Genomic DNA, 17,672 nt, shown 5'->3' on the forward strand with positions numbered 1-17,672 from the left:
GCCTCTCTACGGTCCCAACTTTGTGAGCTGTGGTCACCCAGTCGGCAAATATCTGGGGTCTGCTGTGCCACTGTCGGGTACTTCAGTAAGACAACTTGTATTGTACTTGTGAATCACCATACAGACAGAACCATATGATACACGTCTACTAGCTTTGCCTTATCATATATATCATGTGCTGTCATGTATTTGATTTACATTATCTTGTAGCATCAGCACAGACATGCAGGTGTTTGCACATAATGGTCTATCTTCAAAAACACAGTAAACGAGAATCCCTCTCCAGTCACCTGCAAGAAGCAACACCAAGATGCCCCAACCCTCCAAGAAAAAAAGAAAAATAAGCCAACCGGTGTGGACTACAACAATCCAGGATCAACTTCGATGGGGGCCTTGTCCCCATGGCCCGAATAAGGCAAGATGACTTCTGGTATTTTCCAAAGCACACTATTAGCTCTGTCAATGTATTCGGGCGGGATATTCGCGCTCTCGCTGAAAGATAGAGACTGTCAAGATAACTCTGTCAGCTGGTTGAATGCAGGCATCACGGGACAAGATTCCACTTACACGCAAGCTAGTCAGACCTCTAACCCATCCAAGACCATAGTCGCAGATTTCGTCGGGCAGGTGTTCATAGTTTTCGATGGGATGGGCAAGCACCTGGTGGCAATTTTCCAACCACAGCACTTTCAAATTCCGACCAGGAGCTAGACTGTCCTCATCTCTCCCCAGCTCTTCTGGCTCGTAGTACACTCCACCTAGCCAGTTTAAAAACTCGGGCTGCGCACCGCGACATGTTCTCAGTTTGAGAACAGTCAGCTTGGGGTTCTTCTTCACAAGCATGGTCAACTGCCACGGAGTGATGCCCGCCCGCTCCAGGATCAAAGTCTGTAGCCCGCAAAGGCCGAATTGCGGGTACCGTCCTATACCGAGGAACATGTTCCATGCCGTACTTCCTGGGGCAGGATTCATCCAAGTGCTGGGTCTGATGGGGCCATCCCGAATATGTGGATGCTCGAAGCGCAATGCTAGATGATGCAATATATTCTGGCATTTAGAAGCTAGAGCCATGGCACCCTCGCTGTCAAGATCATACGCCATGAACTCCAGTTTCCTGAGGCCTCGACCATACCGATTCACCACTTGGGCAAAAACCCTGTTCTGCTCCCGAGTCATCTGCTCCAATGTCCGGGATTTTTCGAGTAGTGCTGGGCACCGTCTTTTCAAGCTTTTGATTTTTAGCAGAGGCTTGCTGTCCAGGTCGCTTGCAAGCCGGCTCATAGCAGGTTGGATGATGGATATTGTGTAGTCGTTCGCTTGTTTATTGTGACTGGAAATCTGTGCCATTTGATCCGGGGTGGTCCAGCCAGCCTGGAGTAAGGATATCACAGAGTGGATGCGCTTCTCAAAAACTCCTAATCGTAGACATTCAAGACAGAGGGTATGGGACTCATAGTTGGTGCGAGATGTTTCGCCGAAGGCAAGCAAGGACTCGAAGGGAAGGTAGGAGAGTATGTGAAGGATGAGTTCCAGAGGTAATAAGCTAATCTTGTCGGACATTTTGTAAGACTTGGCTGAGTGTTTCGGTACGTCCAGAAGATCTTCTGGCTGCCAGTAAAGTGTTGTCGCCCGTATTTTTGGCGCTGCGTGGTCGCCCACTCTGTTTGTCCGCAGATCAAGGTCCCCTCGACGACATGGCCGGCCCAGAGGGTGATGAAGCGGGAGTAAGCTACGACAAACCAATAAAGGTATAAGGTTTGGGAGAGCCAGTCAAAAAGATAAAAGAAGCTAATGCCCTTGGTGTTAGCGTTGAATTTAGGATCGTTATATTGGCTTGGGTGGTCTAGAGAGCTGTTTGTTGGCAGCGAAGGGAAGAGAAACTGCAGGAGGAGCGCGACGATTGATAGCGCTGATCGTAGAGCAAGACCGTGGCCGATATTGCTACGGATCACGTCTAATTTTTCGCGCTGGAGCAGAGACGTTGCGATATATAGCATGCAGGGTTGCGACGCTCTGAAGGGCTAATCTGCGCCCTGACAGGGATACCTTGCAGGCGGGGTCCCCCCGACTGTTTTAGTAGTTCTCACCGTCGAGACTGACTCCTCTAGCCGAAGAGATGGTCACATTCTCAGCTGGGACGAAGTAGCGAGTAAGGATGCTCTAATTAAAACCTCAGTAATAATTCGCAGCCAGGTAGAAGAAAGGGGAAACGTAAGCGAAAACCAAATAGCCACGAACAGGTGTCGCCATTGGGTTGCGGTCAGAAAAATAGAAAAGGGTTTACTCGGGCTCCCACTATTGCTGTCACCTTTTTAGTCGGGTGGGAACAGGTTCGATATAGACGGCGCTTTTACTAGAAAATCCACTTGACCAACTAGACAGCTGACCTGGCATGATCAAGGCGAATGGTCGCCCTCGTCTACAGCGCACTATCGGCTAGGCAGTGCTGAGCGTACAAAAACCCTGCATGACCTGGTTGGGATAGGACGTGGCTCACGTCCAATATGTTTGCATCTCACCGTCGAGCTCAAACATTTGGTCGCGCATGCTTTCTGTCGCGACCCGTCGCGGTATTTCTCATTTGTTAGTGCAGGTCAGGCTAAACTATACCCGCTGTACAGCTTCAACGGAGCGGGTGTCCAGTATCATAGGCGATTCTCCCCACTGCTCGTGCCTAGACTGAGCTAGAGGAGCTGATATCTGGAAAATTGTACGGATTGGGGTCAGCGTTGCCCGTTCTTGGTCATTGCGCATTCAATGGGGACGCCAATGCAGCGTGAATCCCTTGGTGTCGGATTCCAAAAGAAATTATGCGGTAATCTCACTAAGGTCGCAGGAAGCGGTTATCGGCATGTACCCCGTATGATAGATAGACCCAATATGGAGGACAGCACGCTGAGACGGCCATACCCCTCCAAACTCCCAGCCAGCCAGCAAATAGGCAGAGACATCGCAGTGTCGAATGAGAACCTGCGGAGACACCGGAAAAGATCATCGTAGAATAGACCCGAGCTGAGATCACATCACCACTACAGCCCCCCCGTTTCTCCGATCGAGGCTGGCTAGATAGATAGTGACGACCCCCACGGATCCTGGCCAGCAGTCAACACCACTTAAATCTCCTTGCAGTCAATGTGCGACACCGAACCAATCCCCTGGGAATGCCTTGCCCAATTGAAGGCGACCTGTTAGGCGATCCGAGTCATATTTGACGATCAAGTGCATTGATAGGGCGGTTCGGATGGTTCACACGCTTAAACCCGGTCATCTGTGTGCTTTTCACCCAGCTGGACTTGTGGCTGCAGCTAGAAGACAGCCACGGTAACATATCGGAGTGCTTCGGCCGATCTGAGGCTCGATTCCGAACCAGTGCATCCTGCGCGAGTGTTCGTCGGCCGTAGCGGAATAGCGCAGTGACTAGACCCACGCCAGTGTGCTTAACGTGCAGGACAAGCTTGGAGGTTAGACTGATAAATATGTTGCGACAGATGGGGAAAGTGAAACACTGTAGTGGGGATTAAGGAGACTCCCTCAAAGCGTTCATTTTCAGGTGTTTGCAGCTCTGCACCAACTTGTCAACATCCGTCACACGGAAGGGAGGGAACGGGAGAGCTGAAGCAGCAGCCAGCGGTATTTATGGGTTGGTTAGTAGAACTATATTGCAGAAAATAAAACAAAGCAAGGCAGCCGCACTACTACTTCAAGCCACATGCAGCTGTCATGCGTTTTGACAATGCGAGGTTGAGAGGGCCAAAAAAGAAAAAATAATAATAAAAGTAATGAAAGGAAGGAAAAATGGGAAGATAAAAGTTATGATGCTCGACAATCTATACATCCTAGAGAAAAAAAAAAAAAATAAAATGGACTTATGCATGTGCGTATGTCACCCCTCGCCTGCAATTTACAAAGATTATATTCTTGAGCCAGCTCTCTATCCCTGAACCCTGAAAGTACGGCCACTGGCCGTCTTCCTTTCTCGCTCCTCGTTCTCGGGCCGCGCCCGGTTGAGAACTATCATTCATTAGTGAACTGGACATACCACTATTGTTGGGGGTCGCTTCTTACCTTGGAGGAAGTCTGCGGTCCTCTTGCGCATCCTAGTGTGGATGTATGCCTGGAGACTTAGTAAGCATATTGAACTGGCCTGCAGTATGACATATAAAGCTACCTTGGATGCTTTGATGTGGTAATGGAAGTAATCACGGAATATCTGGATGTGGGAGATGTTCTCATAGCGTCTCTGGGGGGTCAGGTGACGAGGGAACAAGACTAGAAGCGGTTAGTGACTGCGAACGGTGGGTGATGCATAACAACGAATACATACCGAAAGTGACGTAGCTGATTCTACCGTCATTACCGTTCTGAAGGCCAGGCACACCAGCCAGCTCCAGAGGACAGTCGTTTCGGAAGAGTACCTGGGGAGCATTTTGCAGGGTGAGGACACGGCGTCTGGCATCGACGAATTCCTGCAGGAACACCTTGCCAAAGATGCGATCTGTCTCCTCCCGGAACACTGTGCTGAAGATCACCGTGACACGATCATGGCTGGCCTTGATATAAATCGCTTCCTCCTCTCGATAGTGAATGGCCATAACCTCTCCTCCCTCCTTAACTCCCTGGGGCGCAGTCTCGCTTGTGTATCTCGAAGCCTCTTCGGCTAACTTGGCGAATTCATCGAATGCTCTCTCGAAGGGGGCGGCCATGGCGTTGCGCTTCATCAGCGCCAGGCGCATGATGAGTTCATCCTTCGCCTCTTGCTCGGCGGGCAGGTTCTCTAGATCGATCAGGACGGAGAAGTCATAGCCGGGCTCTGGGGTGACAATGTAGGGGCCGTATTCCCTTTCCAGCACCTCCTGGGCGCCGTACTGGACAAGCTCCCGGAAGCATTTCACGTTGATGGAGATGAGGATCTTGGTTTTGGATTCTGGCGTAGACAGATGAAAGGTCACTCCGTCAAAGTCGGAAACGATCTGATCGATTGATACGGGCGGGGTTCTGAAGGAAGCATGAATGGAGCTGTTAGATGGTAGCCTGGCGTATACCGGAGGCGGGGGGGAAGCTGTACCCAGAGAACCGCTCCGTCAGGAGGGAGTGGATGAGAACGTTGTGATAGTCTAGCAAAAGCATGTTGACGGACGCATCCAATGATATTGAGTAATAGATTCAGATTCTCGACCTGCGATTTCCTTTCCCTTTAATTCTGGCTGTCAATCCCACGAGGGTCACTGCCACGATGGGAGTTACGTTGATGGGGGCTTTGGGGAACCGGCAGGCGGTGGGGGAGGCCGGCAGTGGTCGCTGTCGCCCTCCGTAGCGACCGCCGCCATTTGCGCCTATCGATAGCATTCATTCTCCGAGCTCCCAAATTTTTTCCCAGGTCGCAAAACACCCAACGATGGTGAAGTCATATTTGTAAGTGAGACGCTCAAGGGTGTAGCAATTCTTCCCAAAATAATTTCAGTGTACTGACTTCTTCAGCAAATTCGAGCATTCGAAGACTTTCGGGCTCATTGCGTCCGGCTCGTCGAATGCGATCTGGGCCCGGGACGATGAACTCGCGGGTTCCGCACGTCGGACAGGCTCTGGGAGAGCCTTCGTGGGCGCGAGCGAGGAGGTTCTCTGTTGGGACATCAAGAAGGGTGAACTACTAGGCAGATGGCACGATACATCTTGCAAGGCGCAGGTGACGATAATTACGCGGAGCAAGACGGATGAGGATATTTTTGCGGTCGGGTAAGTTTCTTCATTATGGTAGCAACCTTTCATGCTACCTTGCTAAGCTTGGATGTCCCCCTGTGATACAGTTATGAAGACGGCAGTATTCGAATCTGGGATTCGCGGACCGAGACGGTGATTATCTCCTTCAATGGCCACAAGTCGGCCATCACTCAGCTTGCCTTCGATAGCACAGGGGTCCGCCTCGCAAGTGGTTCGAGAGACACGGACATCATCGTATGGGATCTGGTTGCGGAAGTCGGACTTTTCAAACTGCGCGGACACACCGATCAGATTACGTCGCTCCATTTCCTCACCCCGTCCATTGAATTGCTCAATGAGGCCGGTCTCAGTGAGCATGCGGGCTTCTTGTTGACGACGGGGAAAGACGCTCTGATCAAAGTCTGGGACCTGGCTGCGCAACACTGCATCGAAACGCATGTGGCACAGTCTAATGGCGAGTGTTGGAGCCTAGGCCTCTCACCCGACCAGAGTGGCTGCATTACGGCAGGAAACGATGGAGAACTGAAAGTCTGGTCGATTGATGAGAGTGCTATGATTCAGATTTCCAAAGAGAAGGTGGGCTCGGAGGGACAGAAGATCCTAACGGACCGGGGTATATTTTACCGAAATGGAAAGGACCGCACAATCGGAATCAGCTTCCATCCTCGAGCGGATTATATTGGAATCCACGGCTCAGAGAAGGCAGTCGAGATCTGGCGCATTCGCTCGCAGACGGAAGTGCAGAAGAGCCTGGCTAGGAAGCGTAAGAGGAGAAAGGAGAAGGACGCGCAGCGTGCAGCTGACAAGGATGGAGCCACTGCTGAGGATGCCAACGACAAATCAGAGGATGCCTCATCTGCGCCTGTCTCGGAAGTCTTTGTTCCTCACACTATCGTACGAACTGGTGGTAAGGTCCGGTCCTTTGACTGGATTCGCACAAAGTCAAGTGGAAGTCTGCAACTCCTGGCCGCGACCACAAACAACCAACTCGAAGCTTACAGCGTCGTGACCGCGAACAAGAAGAATAAGGATGAGGAGGAGCCAGACTACAGCCGGAACTTGGCAGTCGACATCCCCGGCCACCGCACCGACATCAGATCTGTTGCGTTGAGCTCGGACGATCGGATGCTGGCGTCGGCCTCCAACGGCAGCCTCAAGATCTGGAACGTCCGGACTCAAACCTGCCTGCGTACCCTTGAGTGTGGTTATGCTCTGTGCTCTGCTTTTCTTCCTGGTGACAAGATTGTCGTTGTTGGAAACAAGGATGGCCAGCTTGAGGTCTTCGATATCGCCTCGTCAACCCTTCTGGATACGATCAAAGCGCACGATGGGCCGGTCTGGTCCATTCAAGTTCATCCCGACGGCAAGTCTTTGGTGAGTGGCAGTGCCGACAAATCTGCGAAGTTCTGGAACTTCCAGGTGGTTCAGGAAGAAATTCCTGGTACCAAGAGAACAACCCCCCGACTCAAGCTGGTGCACACCAGAACGCTCAAGGTTTCGGATGACATCCTTAACGTTCGCTTCTCCCCTGATGCTCGGCTGCTGGCTGTTGCACTTCTGGACAACACGGTCAAGGTCTTCTTTGTCGACTCCCTCAAACTCTTCCTTAACCTTTACGGCCATAAGCTTCCTGTTCTCAATATGGATATTTCTTGGGACAGCAAGCTGATTGTCACGTGTTCGGCTGATAAGACAGTCCGTGTCTGGGGCTTGGACTTTGGTGATTGCCACAAGTCTTTCTTGGCCCACGAGGACAGTGTTATGGCAGTTGCTTTCGTTCCGAACAACAAGGATGGTAACGGGCACAACTTCTTCAGCGCTAGCAAGGACCGTGTTATCAAGTACTGGGATGGTGACAAGTTCGAACACATCCAAAAGCTGGCCGGTCACCACGGTGAAATCTGGGCTCTGACTATCAGTCACTCGGGAGATTTCATCGTCACCGCCAGTCATGACAAGAGCATCCGTACCTGGGAGCAGACTGATGAGCCCTTGTTCCTGGAGGAAGAAAGGGAGAAGGAACTGGAAGAGATGTACGACAACAACCTGATGGCCTCCCTGGAGCAGGACGAGGATGGCCAGGATGGAGAGAAGGCTGAAGCCGTTGACGCCGGAAAACAAACTGCGGAGACGCTAATGGCAGGTGAAAAGATCATGGAGGCATTGGATTTGGGTATGGAGGACTTGGAGGTCATGCGCCAATGGCGCGCCCTCAAGGCCAGACAGCCTAACGCTGCACCCCCACAGCGCAATGCCCAGTACATGGCTCTGAACAACATCTCGGCAGAGCGGTATCTCCTGAACGTCGTGCAGAAGATCCCCGCAGCCGCGCTTCAGGACGCTCTGCTTGTCCTGCCCTTCTCGAAGGTACCTGCTCTCTTCACGTTCCTCAATATCTGGGCCAGCCGCGAGTGGAACATTCCCCTCACCTGCCGTGTACTCTTCTTCATCCTCAAGACGCACCACCGCCAGATCGTTGCTAGCAAGATGATGAGGCCGATGCTGGATGGTATCCGAGCTACGCTACGCCAGGTCCTGGCTCGCCAGAAGGACGAGATGGGCTTCAACTTGTCCGCTCTGCAGTTCGTCGGCCAACAGATCCAGGAACAAAGCACAAAGGATTACATTGATGAAGCAGCCTACGAGGAGCAGGAGAGGCAGACGGGCACGGGCAAGAAGCGGCAATTCACGAGCATTGCCTGATTGCGCGCGGGCCAGCGATATATACCTACCTGTATTACACATGCATCTGAATGGCGTTGAGATCTGAGTTTTGTGTTTTGGATTGTTTGGCCACGAAAAGTTTTATACCTGGAGTTACACGTTTACGAACGGCTTCGATACAATGTAAATCGATATAGAGATATGTCAAATTATGAAAACGATCCGTCAATAGCTTCCAACATGATACTAGACACTTGTATTCCATCTATCTACTAGTATATTGGCCTGAGCTTCGTCAAGAAAACCTATAATAAACCTGTCAGCACAAGTACCCAACAGATTGGCAGTCACACATATAGCGGACAGAAAGAATTCAGCCAGTCAATCCAACCCAAAACCGAGAGGGATGGATAGAACCAAATCACAACTTTAAAACACCACTCAGCAGAACCATTATAAGCATCGACGACAGTGAACACCCTTCTTTTTTTTAGAGGGGTCCCTGCCATTCCTCTTCCGGCTCTTCCTAATATACCGGTTCATGAAAAAAATTCTCATCATATAGGTGTAGGTTGTGTTGATTGGTTCTACCCCTCGGTTTTGGATATGGAAGCTGTATTAAGGAGAAATAAACTGAGATTGGTATGCATACCTGAACTATCATTAGTCGTGTAGTGTGACAATGTCGAATTTGTGGCGATGTAATACGCGACTCGGGCATTAGAGTCAAGCTGAGAGAAAAAGTAGCTCCAGCTGTGGGAAAAGGAAAAGTGGGAGAAAATGAAGAAAATGGGGGGGGGAGCTATTTTTCGTCGGCGGAAGTGTTGCGCCGGGGAGGTGGGTGAGTCAGAAGTTAGTCAGCTGGTAACTATTGGCTTGTTGGCCTCCTCATCCCAACATACTGCCACACCACACCGCCAAAACATACAGAATCTGAGATGACTTCTTTGGGAGCTGTATGTTTCCAAATCCCGCTAAATCCGAGGTTTTTTCAACGAGGTTCAATAGTTTCTGCCGCATATGGCGGTCAATAAAGCGGTAGGAGTAATTGCCATCACCTAATGTCCGCCTACTTTGGCTAGTTATGGAGTATGCAATTAGTGCCTCTGCGCGATTCAAAATCCAGTGGATGGCGATAAAGCTTATTGGTACGATATCTAATGGGACTTGGCCTGCTATACATGGATGATGTATGATGTGGCAGGGTCAGATCTCGTTTCCCTACCCACAAGCCATAGAAATGTTAATAGTAAGTTCATGATGCCGGGTGTTTAACAGCTGTCAGGACCTGGTTCGGTGCAAATGGTTGGGCACCATGAAGAAAGATGTCTGTAAAGAGTAGGTGAAAGGGGCTCTGGCTCAGAACACTCACGAGCCATAGTTGAGTCTTTTTGGGTCGTAGTAGATGCCAGATCTCAATGGAAATACCAGATGAGAAAAGCAAGCAGAGAGCGGGGTTGAGTTCTGGGTTGTCATCTGGAATCTGAATTCGAGAATCAAGATATAGACGTGTCTGCTATTAGCGGACTCGAGGGGCGTATATTTTCATCCTGTTTCGGGCTGCTAGTAGCACTCAGTCATACTAGCTGGACATCAAGACAGCTTCATTATTGAACTCTATACTTGAATGTGTGGAGTACCCAGGTCATTAAATGTAAGGACTGCGTAGACCAATAAGCAAACAGCTGACTCGAGAGAACAATCTTGGCTTGATGTCCATCGTATCTATCTACCACTATTCCCTACCTGGCTGGCTCCTCGGAGAGTCACACAACAAAAGCAAAACAAGTTAAGGAAGCTCTAAGCTAAGCAGATGCGACCAATTGACATCTATCATCCCCATATCACCTAGACGAGCTCATGTACATCTGACGTGTTGCAGCAATGTTGGCCTTTCCCCTCCCGGCCATTCTCAGGGCACAGATATATCATCAGCAGCAGCAACATGAACTCCATCTTCGGTCCTCTATCCTTAGATTAGTGCATGCCGATGTAGGCGCCCTGACAATGCTGTTTAATGTCTCGGGTGGACCTCCAGGTTCTGCCAAAGGGGAAGGAGAACGTGACAGAGAACTGGGAGTATGTTCGTCCAAGACCGGGGTGTGCGCTGATCAATGTGGGTGATTCCCTGATGAAGTGGACGGGAGGTGTGCTGCATAGTGCTTTTCATCGTGTTGTTACGGCCCCTGGCGAGCAGGCGAATGTGGCGCGCCAAAGCGTGGCATTGCTGACTCGCCCGCATCGAACTGTTACGATGCATAGGCTTAAGGAGAGTGCGGTGATTACGCTGTTGAGGGAGGGAGAGGTTAATGACGACCGGTCTGTGAGCGAATGGATGATCTGGAAGATTACGAAGGGGGAGTTGAGGGTGCAGACGGCGGAGGGGAAGCAGGTGGCTGTTACTGCTTGATTCTGTCAAGAGATAGCTTTTCTATGTTAACTTTGACGTTCCTGTCGAAGATACGATGATCTTTACATTATGTACTCCGGGTAGATGATCTAGGACCGTCTGACGATGCACTATGTGATATAAGACTCATACCTCGTGATAGGTCAAAATTAATGGATTTCTTGCCGCATACCAATCCAATGAGAACGCCTCTCTCGCGCCAAACGCCTACGCTCAAAATGCTAAATAATTCATGATGCGCGCTTCATCAAGCCACAGTTGGAACAAGTCCACCACTCGGTTTCCATGAAAGCCCCGCAGTTATCGCAAAGCCATCCAAGAGGTCGCTTGTTGGCGTTCCGTTCGAGAGCGGCTAATGATTCAACAGCACGAGTCCGGTTTTTGAACCCAGTGTAACGGGTTGACGGACTAATCGACCGCTTGTTCTTGTTCACTGCTGGGTTTGGCTGACTCGAACTAGCAGTAGTAGTGGGAGGGCCAGAAACAGATCTTGTGGTTGTTGGCCGCGGACGTTCTGATGCACACGCATCACAGCAAAGGAAGTTTGCTGGGTTTTCGAGGGTGCATGTCGGACATGACCATGGCTTATTGTAGAGGTTATCATCCGAGACGAGGTCAATAGTATCTGCAGGCTGCGACGGCCCTCTCGGCCTGCTGCTCTCCGGAACAGGTGGCGGAGACAGCGTTGTCCGCGGACCTGCGGGATTATCATGGCTCGGCGGAATATAGGAAGGGCCGTATCTCTCACGCTCTTCCTGTTCAATCAGATCGATGTACGCTTCCATGATGGCCCGCTCATTGGCATCGTCTTCCTCTGCCTTAGTTCGGAAGCCATTCCTGGAGGCTTCCTCTGCAAGTTCGGCACTGTTGTCAGCGCCTGAGGCACAACCATTTGTCACTTCTATGCGCCTCTGCGCAGCATCAGCGATGACCCGGCGCATATTGGTTCCGCGCAGAACAGGCGCTCCACCAAGTCGTCGTCCAGATCCAGCAGATAGAGACCGCCTCTGCTCCGCAGCTGCTCTGGCTACACGGCGTGCCTCATCGACGGGCATTTTCCGTCCCCCTAACCGTCGCCCTTCAGAAAGGAACCCTTCACCTATGTAGCCTTTCATGACAAGCTCTTCATGCTCATCTCGTAGCTGATTCCAAAGTGCATGAAACTGCTGGTTGTGAGGTCCATGCACGATATGACACAGCCTATACACTACCATCAACCACTAACGCTCTCTCTAAGCGGAGAAAAAGATGGGGGAAACGTGATAGAAAATAGATAATCACTTACTCATGAAGCATCGTATCCACTACCTGCTCGATAGGTAAGAACTGGCGCTGATCAGAAGGATACCGCAGCCGTAGACAGATCTTTTGGCCCGCGTTGACGTTCAAGCCAAGCAGGTTCCGCTGATGAGGATAGAATTCACAGAGCGTCCCGACTTTCCAGTCTCGTCGACGCATGATGGGTTTTACCAGCGAAGCGACTTTTCTAAGGATTAGTAACGCTTCTGATTCTCGTGGTCGCTGCTTCTCATGCTGGTATTCGAAAACGAGCGGGTCTATTTCGCGCATGGTGGCGAAAATCCTGAGAATACAGTCTCAAAACCGCGCTTTGAAGATGAGGGTGATAAACAGATAGGATATCAAGGAACTTCGGGAAAGTGACTCGTTATTTGAAGTACAGCGGAAACAGATCTAGATGCAGATGCTTGCTACCGCCTCCACCAGATATATTCCACACTTGGACTGCGTCAGTGAGCGGAAAACGTGTCCCAACAGGATAGCAACACGCTGGAATAAATGAGAGACATGACCCCAAGCGTTGGAGGGGGAAAGATGATGATGATGTTCAGGCAGAAAGAATCATTTGGAAGAATAGGAACTGAGTGCCACTCCGATTCGATTCCTAATCCAGGCATCCAGGCATCCAGGAACGGGAATCACGTGGATATGTGCCTGAGGCTGGCACGACCAATCGGGTGGTTAGCCACTCAACGACTTTTATTCTGATCGAAGGGAAATTCTCTGGTCTTCTTCTTGTTTAGTAATCTATTGAGGTCTACATAGCGTGGTTAGATGGTAGCATAGTTGAGACGTACTATTATGGCTATGCTTAGCGTTGCGGAATGTGTCTCCTGCTCCGCTATATAGTTTGCTGGTATATCTTAGAAATGGATCTGTATAGCACTTGGGATATCATAAACTACAAGAGAAGTGGAACATATGGAATAGTTTCCAGAAGATAGACTATATACTGTCTATGCTGGAATTATATAAGTGCATAGAATTTATTATTCTTATATTATAGACAAAAGTTATTGAGTGACGCTGCATGGCAACTCACCCGAGAGGCTTTCAATGTACGGAATAGTAGACTGTTCAAGACATTTGAACGAGTAGTAGAGGGAAAACAGTGGCAAGAACACCTGAATCGCACTAACTGATGCCTGAATGCAGGATGTATGAAAGATATTTTGGCCTTGCACCACCCTTCCTATTAGTTCTTTACATCTGCTCCAAATCGTCAGCGCTGCTCTCATCCAGAGCACTGCAGTGAGTGATGCTTCCCATGAAACTTAGTCAGGAAATCCTGTACAACTAGAGAATCTGCTAAGTGAGCAGACATTGATAAGATCAATATCCATTCCAAGCAGATTCTTCCTATCACTCAACACCGCTCTCGACGATAATAAACCAGGCCCACTTCACCGGTCACACTGAAGTAAACCACAATCCTGTGATCTGCTTTTCCAGACATTCACTAGGATCTCTCTTTCCCACTTTTTAGTACTACTTCTATCTTCTCCTTTCCTTCTCTCCTAATCTTCTTCATTCTCTCTCCTCGGTGCTCTACTCTCTTCTTCATCCTCTCGGCCACCCACACATTCAGACGCACAGAACCTCCAAGCTCACCTACTAGAATCTCCTTGAACAAGTTCAACTATAAACTGTCAAAATGACTCGCTGGACCGATGAGAACAAGGCAACTGTATGTCCCTTCTCAACCTCCTTCCCCAAGCACACACCCATACAATACTAATATATACAAAGACGAACTAACATGCTTCACACCAGCTCCTCCGTCTCATCTTCGAGACTCAGACTTTCCAGATTGATCTCGACAAGATCGTCGATGCCTGGCGTAAGTATACACCCCTCACAGACACACACGACAACCCCGACCTTATCACTAACTTGAACCCCATAGCCGGAGACGACAAGCCCACTGGCAAGGCTCTCAGCGAGCAGCTAGGCAAGTACCGCAAGCCCGGCAGCTCCATCACCTTCAGGTTCACGAAGGGCAAGCGAGGCGCTCCTGATGGATCAGGATCCTCTGCACCAAATACCCCTACTCCCAAGAGGGCCCGAAAGAATGGCAAGGCGATCAAGGGGAAGGCGGAGGTGCCGTCTTCTCCTGTTCTTGTGCCTAAGATTAATGGTGAAGACATGGAAGATGACAAGAAGTTCATTGAAGCTTGAAGAAGAAGGTGAAATAGTTTGGACGAGGGAGGGAGAGACAGAAGTACCGGTTTGCGGGCAGATTGGTGTGGAGCTTATGGATTGTGCATAAGATTAGGGGATTGGTGTTATGGTTGGGGTTGATTATTGAGCACGGAGTTAGGTTAAATAGGTGCTTATGCTAATTGGCATGGGGCTTAAGGAGTTGTAGTTCCTCTTATCGACCTGCATTGATGTCTATTTTAGCACGGATTTATGGTAAATGTAATCGTATCAGATACATGTGCCATTGTTACTTGGCCAAACTTCGGTCATGACCAACAGACAGGGAGGTCGTAGATCAGGTCTTCAGCATTCATATATTCTGACCGAACTACTACATCCCCTATTCCCCCAATCAGTTCTGTGCTAGAAGATATAACGATGAATAGACTTCCTATGTCTTAGATCATCATTTTGTGGTCCTTCAATGCTGCGTTACACGGTTGAACCAATTCTTTCAGTAAACCTTCGATTGTCTTATATGGGGCATTTGGCCAAATGCGGGTGAATGCGCCGGGCTGCTTGTTTAACAGATAGTCCGCGGTCACATGGACCGTGAGGCTAGAGAAATATGTGTAAAGACTCTTAGAATCCAAGTTTGACTGCGAAATGTTAACATTGGAACGGAATCACATGCTTTAGGAAGAACGGAGGAAATAGTACCTATTTCGTGGCATTTCGATAGAGCATATATGACTGAAGTGCTATGCATTGCAGCTTGTAAGCACTGTGTATTTTAGCTCCTAAAGCCATTGCATGTTATCAAGGCCCCGTCATTATGCACAAACTTACTATGGTGTTCCAACAGTAATGGGCGAAGGAGAAGTATGATACATGTAATCTATCAGAGTCATTGATGAAATGTGCTGCAATGTTCCTGAAGACATAACGTGATCGGCTTCACGAGATTGAACTCCGACCCGATATAGAGGCCGATAATCAGTGTGGATCCGGACGGGAATTGCCAAGTCATCCGGCTTCTGTGTAGGGGGAGGTGGGGGGACCCAACTGTTGCTTTGCAATCACCCGCAGGATTCTTCTGCAATTCTTGGAATCAACTTAAACGGCATCCTGGCCTGGAAAATCTTGAAGTCGTAATACACGAAACAACGCAATAGAAAGATTGTAGTTGATTAGAGGTGTAGGAAGCGCCTGGATGTATGACTGAAGAATCGACTGAAGAGACAGTATCTATAATAGAAGGCATTTTTCGACGCAACCTTCTAAGTAAAACCCTGGAACCAGGGGTGATTCAAAGCATCAGTGGCGCTGATGCGTGCTTCTGGGCATAATTGCAACATCCGTCCCAGGAGGTCAATCCCTACAGGGTCTAATGACGGTATAAGTTGTTGCAGACTTTGTGGGGAGCAAGGCGGGAAATCGTTTCTGTATTCGGGCAACTGACTGACGCCTGGCCAGGTGAGCTCGGTTGGTGTGCCCATAATATTGAAGATCTTCAACAGTTGATCCGCATTTGTTGTTCCAGCAAATAATGCAGAACCTGTATATATTTCCGCCATGATACATCCGACGGACCAGATGTCTATGCTGGTCGTGTACGTGCGACTTCCAAGCAGCACATCTGGAGGACGGTACCAAAGAGTGACCACGTCACTCGAAAATTTGCTGATGGGGATACCGAACGCACGGCCAAGTCCAAAATCAGCAAGTTTTAGTCGTCCATCCTGATTGAGTAGTAGGTTCTCGGGCTTCAGGTCTCGATGTAGGATGCCGTTCTCGTGACAGAACGAAACACCGCGCAGCAATTGGTAGACGAAGGACTTGGCCGTGGCGGCATCGAGGGGGCCCCCATGAGTGTCAATGTAGCGCTTGAGGTCCTTATCCATGTATTCAAACACCAGCACCAATTTGTCTTCAACATTTATTACATCGTGCAAGGTCAGGATATTCTCATGTGTAAGACGTCTCAGCAATGAGACTTCCCGGATAGCCGTTGAGGGTGCGCCTTCCTCAGCATCGAGGTTGATTTCTTTCAAGGCCACTAATTCATTCGTCTCGCGATTGCGTCCTTTGTAAACCTGAAATAAAAGGCAGATACGCTGTCAGGGACCACTAACTGTACCTGTCGACCACAAATCAACGCATGGCTGAACAAACCGTTGCATACGTTCCCTGGCCCAACTAACGTGACAATTAGCGACTTGGGCCATCAGAAAACCCTCAATTTCTTCCTTCATTATTTGTCCCCTGGATAAGAAGTACAAACCTTCTCCAATTTCTTGAAGGAACCCTGGTGAGGGAATGAAAACATGCTCTGAGGGGTGGCAAGGTTGGTAAAGGGAAAGTCGTGGGTTTTAAAGCTCGTGAACGGCTAAGAGAGCAATCAAGCTAAAAGATGTGCCATATGTTTGGTTAATTGTAAAAAACTGAAACACAGCATTGGCAACTTACCAAAAAGGGTCTTCGGTCCAGTCGGTAAGCAGGGGCTTTTCCTTGCTTATATACCGAGGAAGCTCTGCATGGAAGCTAAGGTGGAACGTGTATATTGCCGAACGGGACCATTGGCTCCCGCCGTATTCCCCTTTTCTACCTGAACTTTTACGTAGCATAAACTTGTCTGTTCCTTTCCTCCTACTTAATAAGTTGCCTTTGATGCGGGTCAACCAAGTGGCTACCTTACGGCACCATGAAAGTAGACAGGCTGAGGGGCTTGCATGATCAGGACAATATTGACATCACCAACCCGGACCCCCAGCGATTAGCGGCTCATAGCAGGCCAACTATTAGAGGAGGTGGCACTTGGCAGGGCGACTAGATTTCGCTCCCGATAGGGTACCAAGCTAAGTACCCAGCACTCAGGGGGGGGCATCCGATTGTTCTCTCACCATACAGACACGCAGTCAGAACACTGTGGGCGATCCCTAGTCTGTGGTTGGCCATCTCGAACTCAGACATAATTGGTTCGGCCGATGTAGACGGCGGCTAGATAAGTCCTTAGGCTGAATGACTCGGCAGTGGGTGAGGCGCCCCGCAATGATTCGGTCTGGGAATCGCACATCTTGGGCAATGATCCACTTCGAAACATCGGTCAACTCTTCCGTACGTTTCGGCATTGCGGATTAAACTCACTACCTTATTCGAAAAGATTCAAGCTTCCGATCCAGCGACCTGATAGAAAACCTAGAAATGTGAAGGTTATCGATACATCGTGCTGATCTCTGAAGCCGGGAACACTCGAGTTTTCTCGCTTTGCCGAGACCCACGGTAGAGGCACAGGCGTGTCGGAGTTGCCGGATTCGACTTATTTCTGATAAACACCATACCATCTGATGTGAAAGAGCATCGCAATCTTATATCAAGAATGTAAATATCAGACTGCTTGTGGTGTAGTGGTCAGCCAATCATCAATACTACCTCAGCG

At 49.5% G+C, this 17,672-nt stretch overlaps 8 protein-coding genes across 8 annotated transcripts; 3 read left to right on the top strand and 5 right to left on the bottom strand.

Annotated features, from left to right (window-relative positions):
* Positions 1-147: 147 nt before the first annotated feature.
* Positions 148-2,027, bottom strand: BDQ94DRAFT_137731 (F-box protein). The gene is made up of 2 exons (XM_026765103.1): positions 568-2,027; positions 148-506 (listed from the first exon to the last, which is right to left on the bottom strand). The coding sequence occupies exons 1-2, from the start codon at positions 1,558-1,560 to the stop codon at positions 360-362; spliced, it is 1,140 nt and encodes a 379-aa protein (XP_026630246.1). The 5' UTR covers positions 1,561-2,027; the 3' UTR covers positions 148-359.
* A 1,815-nt stretch (positions 2,028-3,842) lies between these two features.
* On the bottom strand, positions 3,843-5,217 carry BDQ94DRAFT_137734 (actin-related protein 2/3 complex subunit 2). The gene is made up of 5 exons (XM_026765104.1): positions 5,066-5,217; positions 4,325-4,995; positions 4,169-4,269; positions 4,066-4,114; positions 3,843-4,011 (listed from the first exon to the last, which is right to left on the bottom strand). Exons 1-5 carry the CDS (start codon positions 5,125-5,127, stop codon positions 3,932-3,934), a joined length of 963 nt encoding a protein of 320 aa, XP_026630247.1. The 5' UTR covers positions 5,128-5,217; the 3' UTR covers positions 3,843-3,931.
* A 165-nt stretch (positions 5,218-5,382) lies between these two features.
* Positions 5,383-8,438, top strand: BDQ94DRAFT_106843 (snoRNA-binding rRNA-processing protein DIP2). Its single transcript, XM_026763476.1, has 3 exons — positions 5,383-5,412; positions 5,479-5,733; positions 5,805-8,438. Exons 1-3 carry the CDS (start codon positions 5,396-5,398, stop codon positions 8,419-8,421), a joined length of 2,889 nt encoding a protein of 962 aa, XP_026630248.1. The 5' UTR covers positions 5,383-5,395; the 3' UTR covers positions 8,422-8,438.
* Positions 8,439-8,566: 128 nt separating this feature from the next.
* On the bottom strand, positions 8,567-9,142 carry BDQ94DRAFT_137737 (uncharacterized protein). Its single transcript, XM_026765105.1, has one exon. The coding sequence runs from the start codon at positions 9,101-9,103 to the stop codon at positions 8,909-8,911; it is 195 nt and encodes a 64-aa protein (XP_026630249.1). The 5' UTR covers positions 9,104-9,142; the 3' UTR covers positions 8,567-8,908.
* Positions 9,143-10,399: 1,257 nt separating this feature from the next.
* Positions 10,400-10,792, top strand: BDQ94DRAFT_167296 (uncharacterized protein; the record flags this gene model as incomplete). The annotated part of the gene is made up of 1 exon (XM_026770771.1): positions 10,400-10,792. The coding sequence occupies one exon, from the start codon at positions 10,400-10,402 to the stop codon at positions 10,790-10,792; it is 393 nt and encodes a 130-aa protein (XP_026630250.1).
* A 74-nt stretch (positions 10,793-10,866) lies between these two features.
* BDQ94DRAFT_137738 (metalloendopeptidase WSS1) lies at positions 10,867-12,643 on the bottom strand. The gene is made up of 2 exons (XM_026765106.1): positions 12,078-12,643; positions 10,867-11,992 (listed from the first exon to the last, which is right to left on the bottom strand). Exons 1-2 carry the CDS (start codon positions 12,359-12,361, stop codon positions 11,023-11,025), a joined length of 1,254 nt encoding a protein of 417 aa, XP_026630251.1. The 5' UTR covers positions 12,362-12,643; the 3' UTR covers positions 10,867-11,022.
* Positions 12,644-13,745: 1,102 nt separating this feature from the next.
* BDQ94DRAFT_167298 (uncharacterized protein) lies at positions 13,746-14,269 on the top strand (the record flags this gene model as incomplete). The annotated part of the gene is made up of 3 exons (XM_026770772.1): positions 13,746-13,778; positions 13,865-13,931; positions 13,998-14,269. 3 exons carry the CDS (start codon positions 13,746-13,748, stop codon positions 14,267-14,269), a joined length of 372 nt encoding a protein of 123 aa, XP_026630252.1.
* An 844-nt stretch (positions 14,270-15,113) lies between these two features.
* BDQ94DRAFT_106865 (Cdk5/Pho85 family cyclin-dependent kinase) lies at positions 15,114-16,678 on the bottom strand. The gene is made up of 3 exons (XM_026763477.1): positions 16,518-16,678; positions 16,409-16,432; positions 15,114-16,329 (listed from the first exon to the last, which is right to left on the bottom strand). The coding sequence occupies exons 1-3, from the start codon at positions 16,560-16,562 to the stop codon at positions 15,514-15,516; spliced, it is 885 nt and encodes a 294-aa protein (XP_026630253.1). The 5' UTR covers positions 16,563-16,678; the 3' UTR covers positions 15,114-15,513.
* Between the last annotated feature and the right edge of the window lie 994 nt (positions 16,679-17,672).

Source organism: Aspergillus welwitschiae (assembly GCF_003344945.1).
Source record: "Aspergillus welwitschiae strain CBS 139.54b unplaced genomic scaffold BDQ94scaffold_5, whole genome shotgun sequence".
Taxonomy (NCBI): domain Eukaryota; kingdom Fungi; phylum Ascomycota; class Eurotiomycetes; order Eurotiales; family Aspergillaceae; genus Aspergillus; species Aspergillus welwitschiae.